The sequence below is a fragment of the Phacochoerus africanus genome, chromosome 9 (assembly GCF_016906955.1).
Source record: "Phacochoerus africanus isolate WHEZ1 chromosome 9, ROS_Pafr_v1, whole genome shotgun sequence".
Classification (NCBI taxonomy): domain Eukaryota; kingdom Metazoa; phylum Chordata; class Mammalia; order Artiodactyla; family Suidae; genus Phacochoerus; species Phacochoerus africanus.
In genome coordinates, this window is record NC_062552.1 from 30,347,954 (window position 1) to 30,368,426 (window position 20,473).

Sequence of the window (20,473 nt, forward strand, 5' to 3'; positions counted from 1 at the left end):
GGATCTCCTGCTAAAGGCCACCACTGGGGCAGGGCGTGGGTTCTGTAAGCAGACAGTTAGCTGGATGTTAATCTGGTAGTAAATGTGTTGGGGTCCCAAGATGAAGAACATACTGTATCATGCCCCCTAATGGTGCTTTAGGACTGCACTGTGGGAAAATAAATGCTTACCAAAAGGGGGAAATGTTTGATTCTCTTTTCTAGGCTGAAAACTGTTAACTTGGTGTTAAAAAACACTCAAGCTGCAGAAGCCCTTGTAAAGCTCTATGAAACGAAACTGTGTGAAGAGGAAGCAGTTATAGCTGACAAAAATAACATTGAGAATCTAATAAGTACTTTAAAGGTATGATCTTACTGCTGGCTATTTTTTCAGATTGTCTTTTAAAAGTATTTCTCTAGCACTTGACTCAGGTCTTCAGACACCAAACATTAAATATCTTCACTTGAATACATTTATATTCATTCCGTGTCCTGTCATGACTTACTGTAAATAAGTTACATTCAGTCATTTTTAATTTGAGGTGAGTTCTTGTTTGAAGTTTTGTGGGTTTTTTTTCATTGAAGTGCAGTTGATTTATAATGTTGTGTTAGTGTCAGGTGTGCAGCACAGTGATTCAGTTATATATATACATATATATATTCTTTTTCAGATTCTTTTCTTTGCAGATTTAGTTTGAAACTTGAATCTTTTTGACAGGTTTTTATAGGCAGTTCATGTTGGCAACAAGAGGAGTTGAAGCTAAAAAGTAAATATTTGTAATAGTTTCCTTAAAGAAGCAGTTATTTTAAGAAATCAAGGAAATAAGTAGGGGAGTTAGTTAATCTAGGAAGAAAAAAGACTGGTAGTTGTGCTTGTCTATTTCTGTTATTCTGTTCAGAAAACCCTGAGTAAAGCTGGTGCATAGCTGTTGTGAAAAGTTATCTCAGTGACTTTTAATGCATGTATTCATTTTTAAACAATGAAAAAGACTTATTGAGGTAGCAGACTTGCTTATGGAATTTGTTTTATTTTATTCATATGTAGATTCTCTTAGGCCGAACTTTATTAAATTGTTGATTTTTTAAAAAAATCGGATGATCTTTTGTGGGGGTTTGGCCATGGTCAAGGCATGTGGAAGTTGCTGGGCTAGGGATCGAACCCTCCCCATGGCAGTGACCCAAGACACAGTAGTGGCAATACTGGATCCTTAGCCCACTGAGCCACCAGGGAACTCCCAAAGATTATCTATTTATTTATTTTTAGGTCAAAATACAGTTAAATATTGGCTTTTTATAAGTACAGCCTCATGTAATATTATGTCTATGAGAGATATTCTTTCCATTGTCTGGTTTTATCTCAGTCATTTGTAAGAATTGTAAAATCAGGTGAATAATGTGTTCGCCCAGGGAGGGGTCGACACCTTTCATTAACTTTCACCAACTGGTATGTTTCAGCGATGGAGATCAGAGGTTGATGAAAAGAGAGAGGTCTTCCACGCTCTGGAGGATGAGCTGCAGAGAGCCAAGACCATCAGTGATGAGATGTTTAAAACTTACAAGGAGCGTGACCTTGACCTTGACTGGCACAAAGAAAAAGCAGATCAGCTGGTGGAGAGGTGGCAAAATGTTCACGTACAGATTGACAACAGGTCAGTGCCTTTTCCATTTGGTTTTGGCTCAGATTTACTCTTTCTCTTGAGTATTCTGGGTAAAGTCTTGGCGTGTTAGGCATTTATCTGCCTTATGTAATTAATTCTGTAGAGTTAATATCCATATAAAGTTCATTGTGTTCATTGCAAGGCTCTAATTCCATTTCTTTTTCATAGGATGGACTTTAGCAAGATTTTTAACTTACAAATAAATATTTTTAGTTCCGTGTTATGACAACTGTTGATCTACTCTGACATGTATATGGTTAGTCTACTTGCCTTTTTTTGAAGGAAAAAAACAATATAGTTCTCTGATTTTCACCAAGTTGTAATGTCCAAATAACCATGACTTAGTAAGAGGAGCGTGGGTCATGCATTTCCTAGAGCTGGATGTAACATTTACACTAGATAAGAGGCATAAAGAGAGTTCCCTGGTGGCTCAGTGGGTTAAGGATCCGGCGTTGTCACTGCTGTGGTGCCGCAGGTTCCGTCCCTGACCTGGGAACTTCCACATGCTGCAGGTATAGCCAGAAAAAAAAAAAAAAGATGCGTAAAGAAACAGAAACGCCCTGATGCTCATTTTATTTTATTTTATTTTATTTTATTTTATTTTATTTTATGTTGTCTTTTTTTGCCCTTTTCTAGGGCCTCCCATGGCATATGGAGGTTCCCAGGCTAGGGATCTAATCGGAGCTACCGCTGCAGGCCTACACCAGAGCCACAGCAATGCTGGATCCGAGCCTCATCTTCGACCTACACCACAGCTCATGGCAACACCGGATCCTTAACCCACTGAGAGAGGCCAGGGATCGAACCCGCAACCTCATGGCTCCTAGTTGGATTCATTAACCGCTGAGCCACAACGGGAACTCCCCTGATGCTCATTTTCATCAAAGATATAAGAAAGTTGAAATGATTGCCCAGTGACTGAAATGAAAAAGCAGAGGGAAATAGGTGGTATGGGGGGCTCATCTTAACACAAAAGGAATAGTCTTCTTATTCATTTTTTTACGGTTTTTTTTTTCTTTTTAGGGCTGCACCTGCAGCACATGGAAGTTCCCAGACTAGGGGTCAAATGGGAGCTGTAGCCGCCAGCCTACACCACAGCCACAGCAACCCGGGATCCGAGCTGCATCTGCGACCTACACCACAGCTCACGGCAATGCCGGATCCTTAACCCACTGAGAGAAACCCGGGATTGAATGCACATCCTCATGGATACTAGTCGGGTTCTTAACCTGCTCAGCCACAACAGGAACTCCCCAATTTTCCTGCTTTTAGTCTCTTGGGCTCATTCCCTGGATAATCAGTACAACAGCGGGAGTAAACTAGTTTAAAAGCTCAACCGAGGCGGGGGTGGGGGGGGCCTTGGAGATGGGCCTGGGGTGCTGCGGCTTTAGTTCCTGGACACAGCCCTGTGGTGCTGGCTGCACCCCAGGACAGTTACTTTGTCCCTCCTTCTCCACACCTCCCGCCTCTGCTGGAAGCCGTGACTGTTCCGTGGTTTCCTCTCTCAGGTTACGTGACCTGGAAGGCCTGGGCAAGTCGCTGAAGCAGTACAGAGACTCCTATCATCCTCTGGATGACTGGATCCAGCAGGTTGAGACGACTCAGAGAAAGATTCAGGAAAATCAGCCTGAAAATAGCAAAACCCTCGCCACACAGTTGAATCAGCAAAAGGTGTGTCGATAACGATTCCTTGTACTGAGGTCGTGTCTGCATTTGGTCGCTCACGACTTTTATCTTCCTTTCTCATTCAAAGAATATGTCATCCAATGTAAAAAAAAAGAAAAGAAAAAAGATAAGTCCACTTTTGAGGGAGGGGGATGGGGAGTCCTAAATACTAAGATCTTAACTCAGACATGCCTGCATTGCATGGATTTCTTGGATGTCATTTTTGAAGGTGTACGGAATAATATAAAGCAGCGTGCTGGCACAGTGTTCCAAGTCCTAATAATCATTTCATCCCGGCACGGAAATCTCTCTGGCACTTTTCCTGGGATCCTAGATAACTAGAGATTGTTAGTTGTATAAAACTGAGCAGCCGCATTTGACAGTTAAATGCTTTGGGATTTTTGTCCCATTCTGATGGCCAGTCATTTCTAGCCTCTTTAGATCAGGATTACGTGGGGACCAAGGGTCTCGAGTCTCCTTTTAGATCGTTCCTGGGGAGTTTCGTAATTTCTGCTGTGGAAGCCCCGTGAGGGTGTGTCACTTAGTGGCTTACCCTTGAAAGTTTGTGCTCTAGCCGCAAGCCGGAGGACATCAAGTGCTGCGGGGGAAAGGGCTGTGTTATTAAGTGGTGTGGGTATTTCTTGGGGCCTGGGATCTTAGTTACTGGACAGCATAGACGTCTTTGTTCTCTTTCTCCTCCACTGTGTGTTTATAGATGCTGGTGTCGGAAATAGAAATGAAACAGAGCAAAATGGACGAGTGTCAGAAATTCGCAGAACAGTACTCCGTGGCCGTGAAGGTGAGCGGGCTGGTTCCTTGCATCCAGGGTAACGTGCAGGGGTGGCTTCGTTCCGTCTCTGCTAAAACTGAGAACCATGTTGGCTTGAGTCTCTTGGACAGTTATCTGCTCATTCTTTGTGGGAACCTGAGTCCCAGGGTGACCCCGGGTTCTTTCACGCCTCCTCCACACATGTGCATAGCACACCCACCCCACGTAGCTCTGGAATCTGACTCTTACCGCCTTACTGACCCCTCCCCTCCTTGCTGGAACTTTCCACGGGAGAACTTCGACCTTAGAACTGTCCTCCCTGTGCTGAGTCGCCCCCCAAGCTCAGCTTCCACCACCTAGATCCTCAGATCCACTTCCTCACCAGAGGAGAGGGAGGCTGGAAATACCGTTGCATTGGCCCTAAGTGTCCCCACGGGATGTGGGACCTTTCCTGGCCACCCTGAATGTTTCTGACTTGTATCACCCCCTGGAAACATCTCAGGATTGGAGCGATTCCTAAAAACGGGGTTCTGCAGTATTTTCCGAAAGTTGGTGAGACCCTGTTAGGTTTCCCTGCATTAGATCACAGTAGAGGGACCCCTCTGGGCGGGGCTGGGTGAATGTGACCTCACTGGTTCCTTTGCATAGGACTACGAGTTACAGACAATGACCTACCGGGCCATGGTGGACTCGCAGCAGAAGTCTCCGGTGAAACGCAGGAGGGTGCAGAGCTCGGCCGACCTCGTCATCCAGGAGGTGATGCACAGAGGGAGGGTGTCACATGCAGAAGCCTCGCTTTCACAACCTTGCACTTACACATTTGTCTTGTGGTCGCGTGCGCCTAATAGAAAGTTCACCATCCTGGCCATTTGTAAACGTACAGTTCAGCGGCCTTCAGTACATTCATAACGTACTTGACCACGAGCCATTTTCAGAACATTTCATCATCCCCAATAGAAGCGCTCTGCCTATAACAATGCATTTATTAAGGGTTTTAAAAAACCCTTTGAAAATCTTTATTTTTTCTCCTGCAGCGTAGGGAAGTCCCCAGGCTAGGGGTTGAATTGGAGGTCGAGCTGCAGGCCTACACCACAGCCACAGCAACAACAGATCTGAGCTGCATCTGTGACCTACACTACAGCTTGAGGCAACGCCCCATCCTTAACCCACTGAGCAAGGCCAGGGATCAAATCTGCATCTTTGAAGATACCCTGTTAGGTTTTTAACCTGCTGAGCCACAGCGGAAACTCTGGAAATATCCATTCAAGGTTAATTAATGCAGAATAATAAATGTACCTCATGATTAAATTTAGAAGAGGATTATCATCAAGTGCAGTTTGCACACAAGTGATCTCATTCTTGGTGGCTCAGCAGGTTAAGGATCTGGCATTGTCACTGCTGTAGCTCGGGTTTCATCCCTGGCTCCAGGAACTTCCACATGCCGCAATGGTGCCACCCCCCAAAAAATCTCATTCCTCTGCAGTTATCATTACAGGGCAGTTGTGGACTTCCCTGTCACAAAGCCTTGTTAAGATTTTAATTATTCCTCAGCGTTTGTTCCACTCATTTAGGGCAACTGGAGATGACATTTTTATTATGTTTTCCTTTCTTGCAGTTCATGGACCTAAGGACACGGTATACTGCTCTGGTCACCCTCATGACACAGTATATTAAATTTGCTGGCGACTCACTGAAGAGGCTGGAAGAGGAGGAGGTAACCATTAACCACGGGCAGGTCACTGAAAAGGAGCCACGAGGTGGTTGCATGATACGCTCACATGGCTGAGAGCTGATATATAAGTGATGAGTTATAAAATTACTGGGAAAAAGAGAGGCTTAGGATTTGGCAGTTGTTATTAAGATTTCTCGGATTGAAAACCTTTTTTTTTGCTTTTTAGGGCCGCCACTCCTGCATATGGAGGTTCCCAGGCTAGGGGTGGAATCAGAGCTGCAGCTGCCTGCCTATGCCCCAGCCACAGCAACGCCAGATCCGAGCCGCGTCTGCCACCTACACCAGAGCTTACAGCAACGTCCACTGAGCGAGGCCAGGGATTGAACCCACAACCTCATGGTTCCTATCGGATTCATTTCCGCTGCGCCATGATGGGAACTCTGAATTGAAAAACATTTTTATTTTTCGCTCTAAGGACTCTCATATGATGGGATTGAAGGTCTTAAGTGGTTCTTTTTAAATTATGGACTGTTGGCAGTTCGGCAGAATATTTTTCAGTTTTCTCACAGTTGAGCCGTAAACTTCTTTGAAGTATTCTTACTATTGTTATGAGGTCTGCAGAAACACTACATAAACACCTTTGTTTTGTGCATTTCAAATTAATTTACCTCTTCAAGGCTTTAAAACAAAAGCCATTAAGTTAGAAGTGCCAGGTATTTATACAAAACAGTAGTACTTTTTAAGAATTGCAGATTTTGTTTTTGCTTTTGTTCTTGTTTTTGCCAAATATGTTTTCATAAAAGCCTGTTGTATCTAATTCTAAAGGTATTATGCTACGCTCTAGTCTCTTGATTTGCTTTCTATTCCTAACCTCAGAACAGACAAAAATAGTAAACTGAATGCTACAATAAGAAAATTGTGGGGCCTTAGCTATTTAAATCAGACCATCGTTGACGTTCTGAAGGTGACTGGAGTTAGTATAACTCCATTCGTATCATGAGAGAATCAAAAGGGTGCCCAATGTCTAATAGATGTCACTTTCTTAGCTTCAAAAGTGTGACAGCTTTTGTAAGCTATTTTAGTCTGTTCAGAGTTAACAGTTTTCTCAGCTAAATCACTAACGTAGCCTCTCGCACGTCTTCACCACTAGCTTCCTTTGGGTTTAGAAAGGAGGACAGCATATTTTCCCATGGAAATAATTGGCAAACATTTTTTCATCTGTGAAAGAACATCCATCATTTGCTTACGTCTTAGTTTTTAAGAGCTATGGTTCCGCTTTAAATGGTGTGCAGGTCTTTTCAATTATATGCCTATAACTTCAATATAAAGTAAAATATCATGTCCTTTCCTTTCTAATAGCGTATATGTGAGTACACATATATGAGTGCTTTGCTCAATTTATCTGAAGAGTTAGAATACTAGAAGTTTCTGGAACCGAAAGATATTTCAGAAAGCTGGAAATATATCCAGATTATGTGTGTCATTCTTCGGAATGTACACAATTTCTATTGACTTGAACCTCCAAACAATATCGTTCATGGAAGCTCATGCAACAATGATTGTAATTTTAAATAGATTTTAAAATTCCTTACTAAAAATTCACCACTTAAGGATCTTAATAATGGAATGACTTATAAAAGAGCCATAGCTCAGACTCCAAAGAGCAGTGTTTCTGGGTTTGAAAAAACCCACATCAGCAATCTTGGTCAGAGAGAAGAGTTTTCATTAACGCACAGAGCATGGAAGAGGGAGGCAAGTTAATTTCAAAGATGATACCGGATTGGGTACAGAAATGTTAGTAGAGTATCTGAAATGGGTATTAGACGGAGAAAGAGGTTTTTCTCGTCTGTGTTGAACAGCAAAATATACTAAATGTTAATCACTGAGATTAACAGACAGCATCCCTCCTTGGGGGAACATGTAGATAAAACTTAAGTTCTTTTTATGGGAATAAGTTTGAGATCAATAAGAAAGCAAATCAGTAATAGAACTAAATTACGTCGAGTCATTTTTCTAATAGGTGCTAACAGTTCAGAGTTATTTAGGCAACATGAGATAAAATGACTCCAAGACACTCAGAGTTTAACCACCAACTTTTTTCTTCTGAGAGAATTTGTACTTTTTTTAAACCTCAGAGCATGACCAAGAAAAAAAGGGAGAGGTTCAAAACTTAGCAATAGCTACGTTTTAAGGGAAGGTAGATGAGGAATTGAGAAAGACTCTACTTCTGTTTCAATTATTGCTAATGATTTTGAGTCGATGATATAACACCGATAACCTATGGTATTGATAACGAGAAATTAAACTGTGAGTATACACTAGCCTTGATCGCATCCTCTTGAGGTCAGTGCAAAGCGGATCCCTCCCCGCTGAGATCAATTCTGTAATCAATAACGTGAACAAATTTTCTTCATTGGAGTTGACACTCTAGGTATTTTTACCAGCATTTGTATTTAACAAATATTTTTATGTTCGTGGAGGATCTAAAGGTACTTGTCGAGGTGGATTCATGTGAGGCTGGTCTCTAACAACCACCACCAGATCTGTGAGTATATGAAGCACGCTTTTTTCTAAAGCCACCAGAGACTGTGGCTGCCTTTGCGTTAGCAATTCTGATTATGAGTAAGTGTCATAAGAGGGCAAATATGAATTAGTAAGAAATTACAAATCTTGACAATGAGATCCTGCTGTGCAGCACTGAGAACTATGTCTAGATACTTACATCGCAACACGACAGTGGGAGGAAAACGTATGTGTACATGTATGTGTAACTGGGACCCCATGCTGTACAGTGGAAAAAAAACTTAAAAAAAAGAAATTACAAATCTTTATAGAATTTTCCCCCATCATTAGAAATTACAGATTTTTAGATAATTTTCCTCCTTCCCGTTATGTCCTGATTTGGCTCTCTCTTCCAAAGTTCTCTATTTTGTTTCATTAACCATAAAACAGGAGGAGGTAAACATTATTTTAAATGTCCACCGGGCGAGGCACGGAAAGCTGAATTTTCTAACGTCATTCGGTTCCTGGATGTTGTACGTTCTTAGCCTGTAGGACGCAGCTGTGGGTGAGAACACAGGGAGCACAGTTGTGAGGTTTGGGGTTCGACTTTGTCCCTCACCTGCTGTGTGAGTTTTCAAAATTAGGGAGCCTCCTAATTTTTCAGTTTTCTCACCTGTAAAAGGCTGAAGCGGTGCTATAAGGTTCCTTCTTGCCGTAACATGCTGGGCTCGCTGATATTAAAACCAAAACTCTTCCGAAGAGGAAAAACAGATTCCTTGGTTCAGAAAACCTGACGCAGGTTTTTGTCTCCTGCCCGTGCTGACTTCTTGCAGCTTCGTCTCTGGAGAAGGTGGCGGAGCTGGTGGTGGTTTTGCTCCTGCCTGTGGCTTCCCTTCTTTGTCCAAGTGCTTTTCTGAGCCTGGCTTCGGCGTTTTGGGAGAGAGATTGGCGTAGAACGGGTGTGACCCTTCTGACCGTCTCTTATAGATGAAAAGGTGTCAGGAGGCTTCTGAACACGGGGCCTATTCGGACCTGCTCCAGCGCCAGGAGGCCACGGCGATGGAGAATCGCAAGCTCACGGGCAAGATAAGTGAGCTGGAGAGGATGCTGGCCGAGCTGGAGAGGCAGAAGTCCCGCATGGAGGAGGAGCTGCCCAAGGTCAGGGAGGCCGCGGAGACCCAGCTGAGGAAGCAGCAGAGGGACGCGGCCGACATCGCCCTGCAGAAGATGCGGGCGGAGGGCGAGGCCCAGCGGTACCGCCGGGAGCTGGAGGCCGTCGAGGGGGAGAAGGAGGCGGCACAGCGGGAGCTGGAGCACGTGCGGAGGCTCACGGCCGAGGCCGAGGCCCGGAGGGCAGCTGTGGAGCAGGACCTGCGTGGCTTCCAGAGCCAGCTGGAGGTGCACAGCCTGGCCAGGAGGGCCCTGGAGGACCAGCTGCAGAGGAAGGCCTCCAGCCTCCACAGCCTGGAGCAGCAGAAGGACGAGCTGCTGGAGGAGCTGCGGAGGAAGCAGGATCGCGAGCGTGAGCTCCGGAAGCTGATAGAGCAGATGGAGAAGGACCTCACCATTCAAAAGCAGGTGGCAGAGGCCCAGCTGAGAGAGAAGCAGCGAATTGAATCGGAAGCCCGAAGGCAGGTCGCCGAGGTCCAGTGCTCGAGCCGAGAAAGCGCACTGCCCACATGCTCCACCGCCCAAGCCCGGGAGCTCCGGCAGCAAGTGGATGAGCTGACGGTGGCCAATCGCAAGGCCGAGAAGGACATGAGGGAGCTCAAGGATGAGCTCAGTGCCCTGCAGCTGGAGAAGACTTCGTCTGAGGAGAAGGCTCGCTTGCTCCGAGCCAAGCTGGACGAGACCAACACGGTGCTGAGGGGCCTGAAGCTGGAGCTGGAGAGGAAGGACCGGGCCGAAGAGGGCTACTCCCGGCGGCTCCAGGACCTGGGCAGGCAGCTGAGCCAGACCACGGGCAGGGCTGAGGAGGTCAGGCAGGAGGCCGATGACCTTAGCAGGGTGAAGCACAGCTATGAGCTGGAACTGCAGTCTCTTCAGCAGGAGAGAGGGAAGCTGCAGAGGGAGGCAGACCGGGTTGCGAGGACCCGGGCCACCACTGAGCGGGACGTCCAGCATTTACATCCGAACACGGTTGCTTTGCAGGGCGACCCGGAGGCCTCCAAGGAGAGGGCAGGATCCTACCAGAGGAAGTCAGACCACCTCAGAGAACAGTTTGAGAAAAGCCACATGCAGCTACTTGAGCACAGTCAGGCTGAACGGGAAAACCACGCAAAGATCCAGAAGCTTAAAGAGGACCTGGAGAGGAGCAATGCAAGTGCAGACATGCTGAAACGCAAGGTGGACGAGCTCACCAAGCAGAATAACGAAACCAAGTCACTGATGCAGAGACTCCAGGCAGAGTCAGCGAACATTGTCTTAGAGAAACAGGCCATCCAGCAGAGATGCGAAGCCCTGAGGGTTCAGGCGGATGGGTTTAAAGACCAGCTCCGCCACACGAATGAGCACCTGCACAAGCAGACCAAGACTGAACAGGATTTCCAGAGAAGGATCAAAAGCCTGGAGGAAGACCTGGCCAAAAGCCAGACTCTAGTCAGTGAGTTTAAGCAGAAGTGCGACCAGCAGAACCTCATCATCCAGAACACGGAGGAGGAGGTGAGAAGTCTGAGCGCCAAGCTGAGCGCTTCCAAAGAGGAGAAGCGCCTCGGGGAGCAGCAGGTGCAGCAGCAGCAGGCCCAGGTACAGGAGTTGAACGACCAGTTGAAAAAGGTGCAGGGCGAGCTGCACTTGAAGACCATTGAGGAGCAGGTGACACACAGGAAGATGGTCCTGTTTCAGGAGGAGTCTGAGAAATTCAAGCGCTCCGCGGAGGAGTTTCGGAAGAAGGTGGAAAGACTGATGGACGCCAAAGTCATCACGGAAAACGATCTCTCGGGCATCCAGCTGGACTTCGTGTCCCTTCAGCAGGAGAACTGCAGGGCCCAGGAGAACGCCAGGCTCTGTGAAACAAACATCCGAGAACTCGAGAGGCAGCTTCAGCAGTATCGTGAGCAGACACCGAAGGGGCAGGGCGGGGATGCAGTTCATGTCCAGAAGTGTCGGAAGCTCCAGGAAGAGCTCGTGGCCCAGAAGCGGCAGGTGGAGAACCTGAAACAGAAGATGGACCAGCAGATCAAGGAACACGAGCATCAGTTAGTGCTGCTCCAGTGTGAGATCCAGAGGAAGAGCCCAGCCTCCAAGGCAGACTCTGAGCTAGGGGGGAAGGAGCGTCAGCGCCCTGGGGATCTCGCCTCTGGGACCACGGAGCCTCGGACCCCCCTGACCAGGTCCCCTCTGCAGAGGTGGCCTCAGGAACCGCAGCTGTCGGAGGAAAGATGGCCGTGGCGGGTTTCGAACCAGATGTCCAAGGAGGTCCAGGGCAGCCTGTCGGGGGCTCCAGTTGAGCAAGAGAAGAGCCCCCAGTGTTACTCTGAGTACTTTTCCCAAACAAGCACTGAAGTACAGATAACTTTTGATGAGACAAAGCAGCCTATTATCCCAAGACTGTCAGAAATAGAGAAACTAAGAGAACAAGCTCTGTGCAATTCCAGGCCCGCTGTCAGGTACCAAGACGACGAGTGTGAAATAGACCTGGTGACACTTTTGACGCCCTTAGAGGTATACTGTGGGTCCTGGGACCCCGTCAGCTTCCCTGTGTGTGCTCTCCGCTCCTGTTTCCTTTCTCTTCTGGGCTGAATTCTCCAACGGTGTCGAGTGCCATTGGCTCCCTATAGTTCCAACAGAAGATGAGGCTGTCATTTTCTAGTGACTTACTTAATCTTTACTCTGAACTCTATTCTTTCATTTTTAAATGTGTGAGATTAAAAACACAGATGTCATGACTAAGCCATTCTGTCTGTGGGATTGTGTTCTGAAAATGTCTGACCATAAAAAAGCCAGAAAAAGCAAGCAGTTAACTTTTAATTCTAATATGTGTTGGGGACAAACTTCATCTCTTTTTTGTTTTTTATTTATTTATTAATTTTTTTTTTTTTAATGTCCACACCTGCAGCCTGTGGAAGTTCCCAGGCCAGGAATGGAATCCAAGCTGCAGCTGTGACCTGTGCCACAACTGCGGCAATGCTGGGTCCTTTAACCCACTGCACAGGGCCAGGGATCAAACCCGCACCTCCGCAGTGACCTGAGCCACTGCAGTCGGATTCTTAACCCATTGCCCCACAGCGGGAACTTCACCTCCGTTTAGACGTATCATTTTAATACCTTAATTGTCATCTAACGTTTAAACTTCAGACTCTCAAAATAATAGCATTTGTTCCTGAACCCTCTTTGGCTTTTCTTCTCTTCTCTTTGCTGTTCTGTGAATTCTGTTCGGATTAAGAGTGGGTGACGTGATGTTCTTTAGGTTACCGTTAATGTGTCGTCAATTCCCGTTGCAGATAGCTAAGCAGTACGCTGTGCACACCGAAGTCACAGCGTTCAAGCGGGAGAAGAGCCCGGTGCCCAGTGCTGACGCCTGGATGCTTGAAGGCTGCGTGGCATCTGGGGCACTCACAAGAGAGTTTCCTAAGAAGGGCTCAGAGTCAGAGGCCCTCCAGACCCTGGATGGCGACCATGCGTGCTCGGTCAGGGAGGATGAGTTTCAATTCCAAGGGCTCCGGCACGCCGTGAGTGCCAGGCAGCTGGTCGAAGCTAAGCTTCTGGACATGAAAACAGTCGAGCAGCTGCGGCTTGGCCTGAAGACGGTAGAGGAGGTTCAGAAAAGTCTCAGCAAGTTTTTGACAACGCCCACCTCCATCGCGGGGCTTTACCTAGAATCCACAAAAGAAAAGATGTCCTTTTCCTCAGCCGCCAAGAAGATCCTAATAGACAAGATGATGGCTCTGGCGTTTTTAGAAGCTCAGGCAGCAACGGGCTTCATAATCGACCCGCTTTCAGGTCAGACCTACTCTGTGGAGGACGCTGTCCTTCAAGGAGTTGTTGAGCCGGAATTCAAAGTCCGGCTCCTGGAGGCCGAGAAGGCAGCCCTGGGGTACCCGTGCGCTTCTAAGGTGCTGTCAGTGTTCCAAGCCATGGAGAACCGGATGCTTGACAGACAGAGGGGCAAGCACACGTTGGAGGCCCAGATTGCCTGTGGGGGGGTCATCGACCCCGTGCGGGGCATCCGCGTTCCTGCAGAAGTTGCCCTGCAGCTGGGGCTGTTGAATAACGCTATCCTGCAGTTCCTGCACGAGCCGTCCAGCAACACCAGGGTCTTTCCCAATCCCAACAACAAGCAGGCGCTGTACTATGCGGAGTTACTGCGCATGTGCGTGTTCGACGTGGCTGGCCAGTGCTTCCTGTTTCCATTCGGGGAGAGGAACGTTTCCAATCTCAGCATCACAAAAACCCACAGGATCTGCGTCGTGGACACCAGGACTGGAGCAGAGCTGACGGCGCCCGAGGCCTTCCAGGCCAACCTCATCGAGAGAAGCATGTACCTGCAGCTCTCGGAGCAGCAGTATCAGTGGAAGGCAGCCACGTTCTTTGAGTCCTGTGGGCGGCCTTGTCAGGTGCTGGCCGACGCGAAGACAGGGTTGCAGTTCAACGTCAGTGAGGCTGTGGCGCAGGGCACGGTTGACAGGGCCTTGGTCCGAAAGCATCAGGACGGCCTCCTCACGTCGACAGAACTGGCCGATGCCCTGCTGACCCGGCTGGTCCCCAAGAAGGATGCGCAGAGTCCGGTGGCCGGGTACTGGCTGACTTCCAGTGGGGAGAGGATCTCTGTGCTCAAGGCCTCCCGGCGGAACCTGGTCGACCGGACCACCGCCCTGCGGTGCCTCGAGGCCCAGGTCAGCACCGGGGGCGTCATCGACCCCCTGACCAGCAAGAGGTACCGGGTGGCCGAAGCTTTGCACAGGGGCCTGGTGGACGAGGGCTTTGCCCAGCAGCTGCGGCAGTGTGAGCTGGTGATCACGGGCGTCGGGCACCCGGTCACCCACAAAGTGATGTCGGTGCTGGAGGCGGTGAGCGCTAACATCATTAGCAGGGACTTGGGAATCCGCTGCTTGGAATTTCAGTACCTGACGGGGGGGCTGGTGGAGCCCCAGACGCAGACCCGGTTGTCCATCGAAGAGGCCTTGCAAGTAGGGATTATAGATGTTTTCATCGCGACCAGACTCAAAGACCAGAAGTCCTATGCCAGAAGCATCCTGTGCCCCCAGACCAAGAGGAAGTTGACGTACAAAGAAGCCTTGGAGAAAGCCGACTTTGATTTCTACACGGGACTGAAACTCTTAGAAGTCTCGGAGCCCTTGATGACAGGCATCTCTAGTCTCTACTATTCCTCGTAATGGGATGCATCTAGATAGCCGGGCGCAGGGGTGAGGCCGTCCGTCCCTTGTGCCTGCAGCCTGATGGTGTCGGGTGCACAGGCTAGGAATAGTAACCGTGTCACCATTTGTTTCTCGAGGGCTGGAAGTAGCTGACTGCACAGAAGAGAGGAGATTTTTTTTTTTTTTTACATCGAAAACACTAAGATTGACTGCTCCCAGTAATGGTTCCCTTTAGCTTTGAGATTAGCTTTTACTTTCCCACTGAAACAGAGGCATCTTATCTGGAACACAGCCTAAGCCTGAGGAGCTGCAGCAAGCGTACAGAGCTCTCCATCACGGGGGTGGAGTGGGGGGGGACCAGCCTGGTCTCAGGGCTTATTCAATGATGCGTCACATTCACTGACAGCACCTGCAGAAGCACCGTGCCAATCGAAGGGGAAAATGTTAGTTTGCTCCCACGTTCGTGAGGCTGTCGTATTTCACATCACCTCGAAAAGGAAGAGGTTTAGTTTTTCTTATGTAGTTAACACTGTGTCCTATCCCAGGTTAAGACTCTGTAATTAAAAGCAGCATAAATGAATGGGTTATGTGATGGCAGAGAGGCAAAGTTTTTCTTTATTCTCTGGATTTTCTGGTTTTGTGGAGACTGGATTCTTTCCGCTTTCCACTGTCTGATGCGCTTCTGTCAAGAAAATTGTGATTGTGATGCTAATGCAAAGGCAGCAATTCAAAGATTTTCTCGTGCTTCATGAATAAAGAATTTTTAATGTGTCCTCTCGATTGACCAGCTGGGAGGGAGACTGATCCTTGTAGACAGCTTGTCCACAGCCTCCTTTGCTCTCCTAAACCTTTTGCAAGTATATCTGCCATGTGACGTGATGAGTATGGTTAAGTAAATGAATAAAATCTCTTAGTAACCTGTGTGTGATGAAAAAATGCTTTTACATCATGGTTTTCTGTGGAGAGGTCACTGTAACAGTTCAATAATTTACTGGAATATATCTTTTTTTTTTTTTTTAATTTTACCACTCACACCTGTCAGAAGTCACTGGATGAAGAAAAGAAAGAGCATGTTGAGAAAGCCAAAGAATTACAGAAATGGGTATCCAGTATCAGCAAGACATTGAGAGATGGAGAGAAGGCTGGCAGGTCCTCCTTGTCCAGGCCAAAGGTACTCACTTTGTCCTGGTTTTAATAAAAACAGCGGTGGGGAGGGCGTACCTGTCGTTGCGAAGCAGAAACGAATCCGAGAAGCAGAATCGAATCCAACTAGTACACATGAGGATGCGGGTTCGATCCCTGGCCTCGCTCTGGGGATCCAGTGTTGCCATGAGCTGTGGTGTAGGTTGCAGACGTGGCTCAGATCCCGTGTTGCTGTGGCTGTGGTATAGGCTGGCGGCTGTAGCTCCAATTCTTCCCCTAGCCTGGGAACTTCTATATGCCGTGGGTCAGGCCCTAAAAAGCAAAAAAAAAAAAAAAAGATGCCCCCAAAACAGTAGTAGGGAGGTTACACTGAGTTGATACAGTCCATTAAAAAGTGCTTCCGTTCTTGACTTTGGTCTTCCCCGTTTCTATAGGTGATTGTAGTGAAGATCAGAGAGGTTAAGTAACTTGCCTGGGCAATCACAGTACGTGGCAGGAGGACGCTCAACTGTGTCAGTGTTAGTCTCTCTATCAGTAAACTGCTGCTCTTCCCTTGAGAGTAGATCTGCTTCCTGATTGGTAGGTGGGATTTGCAGGAGAGCAGCGTCCTTCTTTTGGGGGCCCAGAGTACATCCACACTCTCTTCTGTGTCATAAAGAGATGCGGGCTCATTCTCACAGTGGGAACAGACGGTTTTAAGAACAATGATACAAACCGAAAGGTTGTGTGTTGGAGGATCGAATTTAGTTGTGTTTTTCCTGGATCTTTGCCATTTCCTTAATAAGTGTTCACCACTCCCCGCGGAAGTGCTGGGTTCTTCCTTCCCTAACTTGAGTCCTCGGGCTGTGTTCTAAATACCACTACTTGGCATCAATGGGAGGTGTCAGTGCTCCGGGGTGTCCCCTGGAGGCTCTCTGGGCGCTGGGTTCAGCTGAGCAGTGTTGCTGCTGCTGCTGACAGCGCTGGAATGGCTATCTCATTAAAAATGAATTCCCACCAATTAAGCAGCATTTTCCTTGAATACTTTTTTACTACGCCCTCTTGCTCCTGCCTGACCAGACATTACAGAGGTGAGCAGCAGCTTCCCTTTCTGGCTCTGCATCAGTGCTCTTGTCATCACTTGAAACAGACATTCTTGCCGTCACTTGAAACAGACTTTTTTTTTTTTTTTTTTTGCCACACCCATGGCATGTGGACGTTCTGGGGCCAGGCATCAAACCTGCACCATAGTAGTGACCTGAACTGCTGCAGTGACAATACCTGATCCTTAACCCACAGCACCACAAGGGAACTTCTGAAATGGACATTCCTCTCATCCCTTGAAACAGGCACCGTTGACATAATTCAATAGCGGAAACCATCAGCGTCTTGTCTGATTTTGCCTGAGGTTTGAGGCAGATATGCCTTATCTGAGATCCCCCCTTGGAGAGGTTTATAGACTGAGTATTTACTTGAGTTCTTCTTCAGCTGAAATAAAGCCAGCCTAGCTCCTGGTCTGGCATGCCATACTTTTTATAGTGGGGGAGAAGTAAGTTGGAATGCAACACATTTAGTGTTTTAAATCCCAAACCTTCAGAGTAATTTTATGTAAACAGTCAAGTTTCAAATATCTTTGTCTGCCCCCTGTCAAATAGGAAAAGAGCCAAAAATAGGGACATAAACAGTAGCCGGGATCTCTTGGGAGAACAGGTTTCTTTTGAGGAATGCGGCTTAATAACCCTTGGTTGTAGAGTCTCTGAAATTTGACACATCAGTTCAGTTCAGTTGTAGTTTTAGACTTAGCAGACATAAAAGTAGACAGATGCTTTTCCAATCCAAATCATGGCCTAAATCGAGAGTCTTGAATAACACTCAATGGCTTCCCTGTTAAAGGAAGTTTAAGGTGATTTGATCTGAGGAATACACGTGTCTCAAAAAGCTGCGTGTGACCTCCTGATTACCTATAACCACGGAAAAGAGGCTTCAAAGTGCCTCTAAATGGAATATACGTGGGGCAAGTAGGCCTGTTCATTGGCCCCTCCTTTCCTCTCAGTTCTGCTCACCTGAGAGAACGGTGATTCCTTTTTGCTGTTACATCCTCAGAAATGATATATGGAGGAATCAAGACACAGTAATAGAATAGCTTGCTTCCTTCCAACAGATCGATTTCTCTGTTGCAGGCGACTTTTGCAAGCCTGTCTTAGTCATGGACATTATTTAGTCTTGATCTGGAGGTCTAGAGATGGACTCCTTCTGCCATAATTCTTTCAAGGAGCATTGTATCCAGGGCCCTGTGGGAGTGGGGGCTGTCTTGTTCCACCTTCCTGTATCTTTTTGGGACCGAGATGTTTCAGGGCTGCACCCCTGGTACCTGGGTCGTCATTAAGGCAACCTTTATTCTTGGTTGGCCTGGGACAAATGCGAGAACCATGTAGTGCCGTATGATCTTTTCCTCGTGGAAATGATGGCGTTAGGGTTAGAGAGAAGGGCTTTCCTTAAACCTGCATTCCAAGCAAAGCTGTCTTCCCGTCTGGGCCCACGGACCCTTGATAACTGATGGGTTGTTGCCTTGGGTCCCCCAGAAAGTAGACCTATCATGTGGGTCTTGATGGAAACTTGGGTTAGTTTGTATCGTTACTGTTGTCTAGTCTTTGTGAAGGAAGAGTTTGAGTGTGTTTTCTTTACCTTGTAGATTTCCAGTGAGGAAATATCAGTCAAGAAGGAACAGTTATCTGAAGCACTGCAAACCATGCAGCTCTTTCTGGCTAAACATGGAGACAAGTATGTCAGTTTTCATCAGGTCTTTAATTTGAAGTTAGGGAAATGATTTTTTTTTTTTAATTTGACACGGTATTTATTTTAGAAAAAAAAATGGGTAAGAGATTACCATATGAAATGAGTGAAGGTATAAAGTCCAGTTAAAAGGTACACACTTTCAGGTTAGTAGATGCAAACTATGACATTTAGGATGGATAAGCCATGGGTCCTACACTTCCCACCACAGGGAATTGTATCCAGTCTCTTGGGATAGACCATGATGGAAGATAATAGGAGAAAAAGAATGTATATGTATGTGTGACTGGATCACTTTGCTGTACAGCAGAAATTGATGCAACAGTGTAAATCAACTCTACTTTAATAATAAAGAGATAAGTAGGTCCTGAAGATATGCAGCATGGTGACTATAGTTAATGATATTACAGATTTGAAAGTTACCGAGAGAGTAGTAGACCTTACAAGTTCTCATCACAAGAAAAGATATTTGTAACTGTATGTGGTGATAAGTGTTAATTAGACTCATTACTGTGTTCATTTCACAACGTACACAAATACTGAATCATATTGTCCTCCTAAAACTAATGTTATGTGCCAATTATATCTCAATTAAAAAAAAACTTACCATACAGGGACTAGGTGGTCCATAAAATAATTGTTTTATGCTGAAAACAGTGTTTACCTTGTTGCTTAAACGTTATTGGAGTAGAGTTGACTTACAGCCTTGTGTTAGTTTCAGGTATACAGCAAAGCAAGCCAGTCGTGTGTATACCTAGATCCTTTCTTTGAAGAATTGATCTTAAAAGCACTCGGCAAAGTAGAAGATGGGCAACTTCAATTGAGAGTTTAAAAACGGAACTCAATCGCAGATTTACTTTGTAATGTAATAGCCTGATGATAGACTTAGCAATTTAATTAACTGTCATGTTTAGTCACTCTTAGTCTTCACCAGAACCGTGAAATGTACTTACTCTCCCCCATATATTGCTGATAAGACAACAGGCTCTGAGAATCATAGCTAGTGACTTGTAAAGATGCCAAGCCAAGTCCTAATTCTAATTAGTACTTTCTCTCCAAGGACCTGATGTTGAAAAGGTGTGCAAATATGTTCATTTTCTCAGCAGAGACCTCTGGCAACCTAATTTCTCGTGGCTCCGTCCTGCCGTTTGCCACAAGGCATCTCCTGTAGTTCAGCTAATGCCTCAGTCAGGGGAGGGATCTACCCTTTTCTTAAATCCTTCTCTGGCTGTCAGCTTTAGAACTATTCCAGAAGGATTTTGTGTTGCCCTGTAGCAAATCGGGTTAATTTCCTTATAAACGTCCTCTTTAGTCATCCTTCTGCTTAAACAAGTTTGACCTTGAGTAGTAGCTTGCTTGTCTCTTTTCCATGTGGGACCTAATAGTGGGGTCTTTCCCTCTGTCAGATAATAACAACCATTATTTTAGATGAATTGTTATAGAAACGTGTATATGCCAGAGCAGCGCTGATATTGTACAGGAGAGAGAAGGGCCATAAGGGCCATCCTTAATTTTCACATACAGCCATTCAAAAAACCTGAGCATTGAGGTTATAGTATACATAAGACTGGGTTGTATGAGGTTATATATGTATTATAGGTAACATTACCTGAGATAACATGTGAGATTGTGGCACCATGTGCTGATTTTGCAAAGTATTTTTTACAAAATCATGGAGCCTAATATTTCATCTTTGTCACTGACATTCCTCTTTGCGCACTTTCTGATTGTTGTAGAATGACAGATGAAGAACGAATGGAATTAGAAAAACAAGTGAAAACTCTGCAAGAGAGCTACAGTGTATTCTTCAGTGAATCCCTGAAACAGCTACAGCAGCTACAAACCTCGGCAGAGATAAAGGTAGAGGAGAAGGTAACGTTATTTATTTAGAACATGAAGCTGTTTCAAGACGCTTCGTTTAGTGGCATGATTGTAGAAATAGGTGTCAGTGACAAAGAAAGGACCTTGGATTGTGTACGTGGGAAGAACACAGGTGG

At 46.3% G+C, this 20,473-nt stretch overlaps 1 protein-coding gene across 18 annotated transcripts in view; it reads left to right on the forward strand.

Moving 5' to 3' along the window:
* Positions 1–20,473, forward strand: part of DST (dystonin) — a 496,303-nt gene that overhangs the window by 326,932 nt on the left and 148,898 nt on the right. For 15 of the 18 annotated variants that reach the window (XM_047794747.1, XM_047794750.1, XM_047794749.1 and 12 more), the window contains 9 exons: positions 204–342; positions 1,434–1,627; positions 3,145–3,307; positions 4,017–4,100; positions 4,719–4,826; positions 5,686–5,784; positions 15,604–15,732; positions 18,376–18,464; positions 20,213–20,348. In XM_047794747.1, coding sequence (XP_047650703.1) covers positions 204–342; positions 1,434–1,627; positions 3,145–3,307; positions 4,017–4,100; positions 4,719–4,826; positions 5,686–5,784; positions 15,604–15,732; positions 18,376–18,464; positions 20,213–20,348 — 1,141 coding nt within the window. Of the gene's footprint in view, positions 1–203; positions 343–1,433; positions 1,628–3,144; positions 3,308–4,016; positions 4,101–4,718; positions 4,827–5,685; positions 5,785–9,231; positions 11,908–12,686; positions 15,485–15,603; positions 15,733–18,375; positions 18,465–20,212; positions 20,349–20,473 lie in introns of those variants that run through there. The other 3 variants (XM_047794748.1, XM_047794758.1, XM_047794764.1) reach the window with 2 other exon arrangements.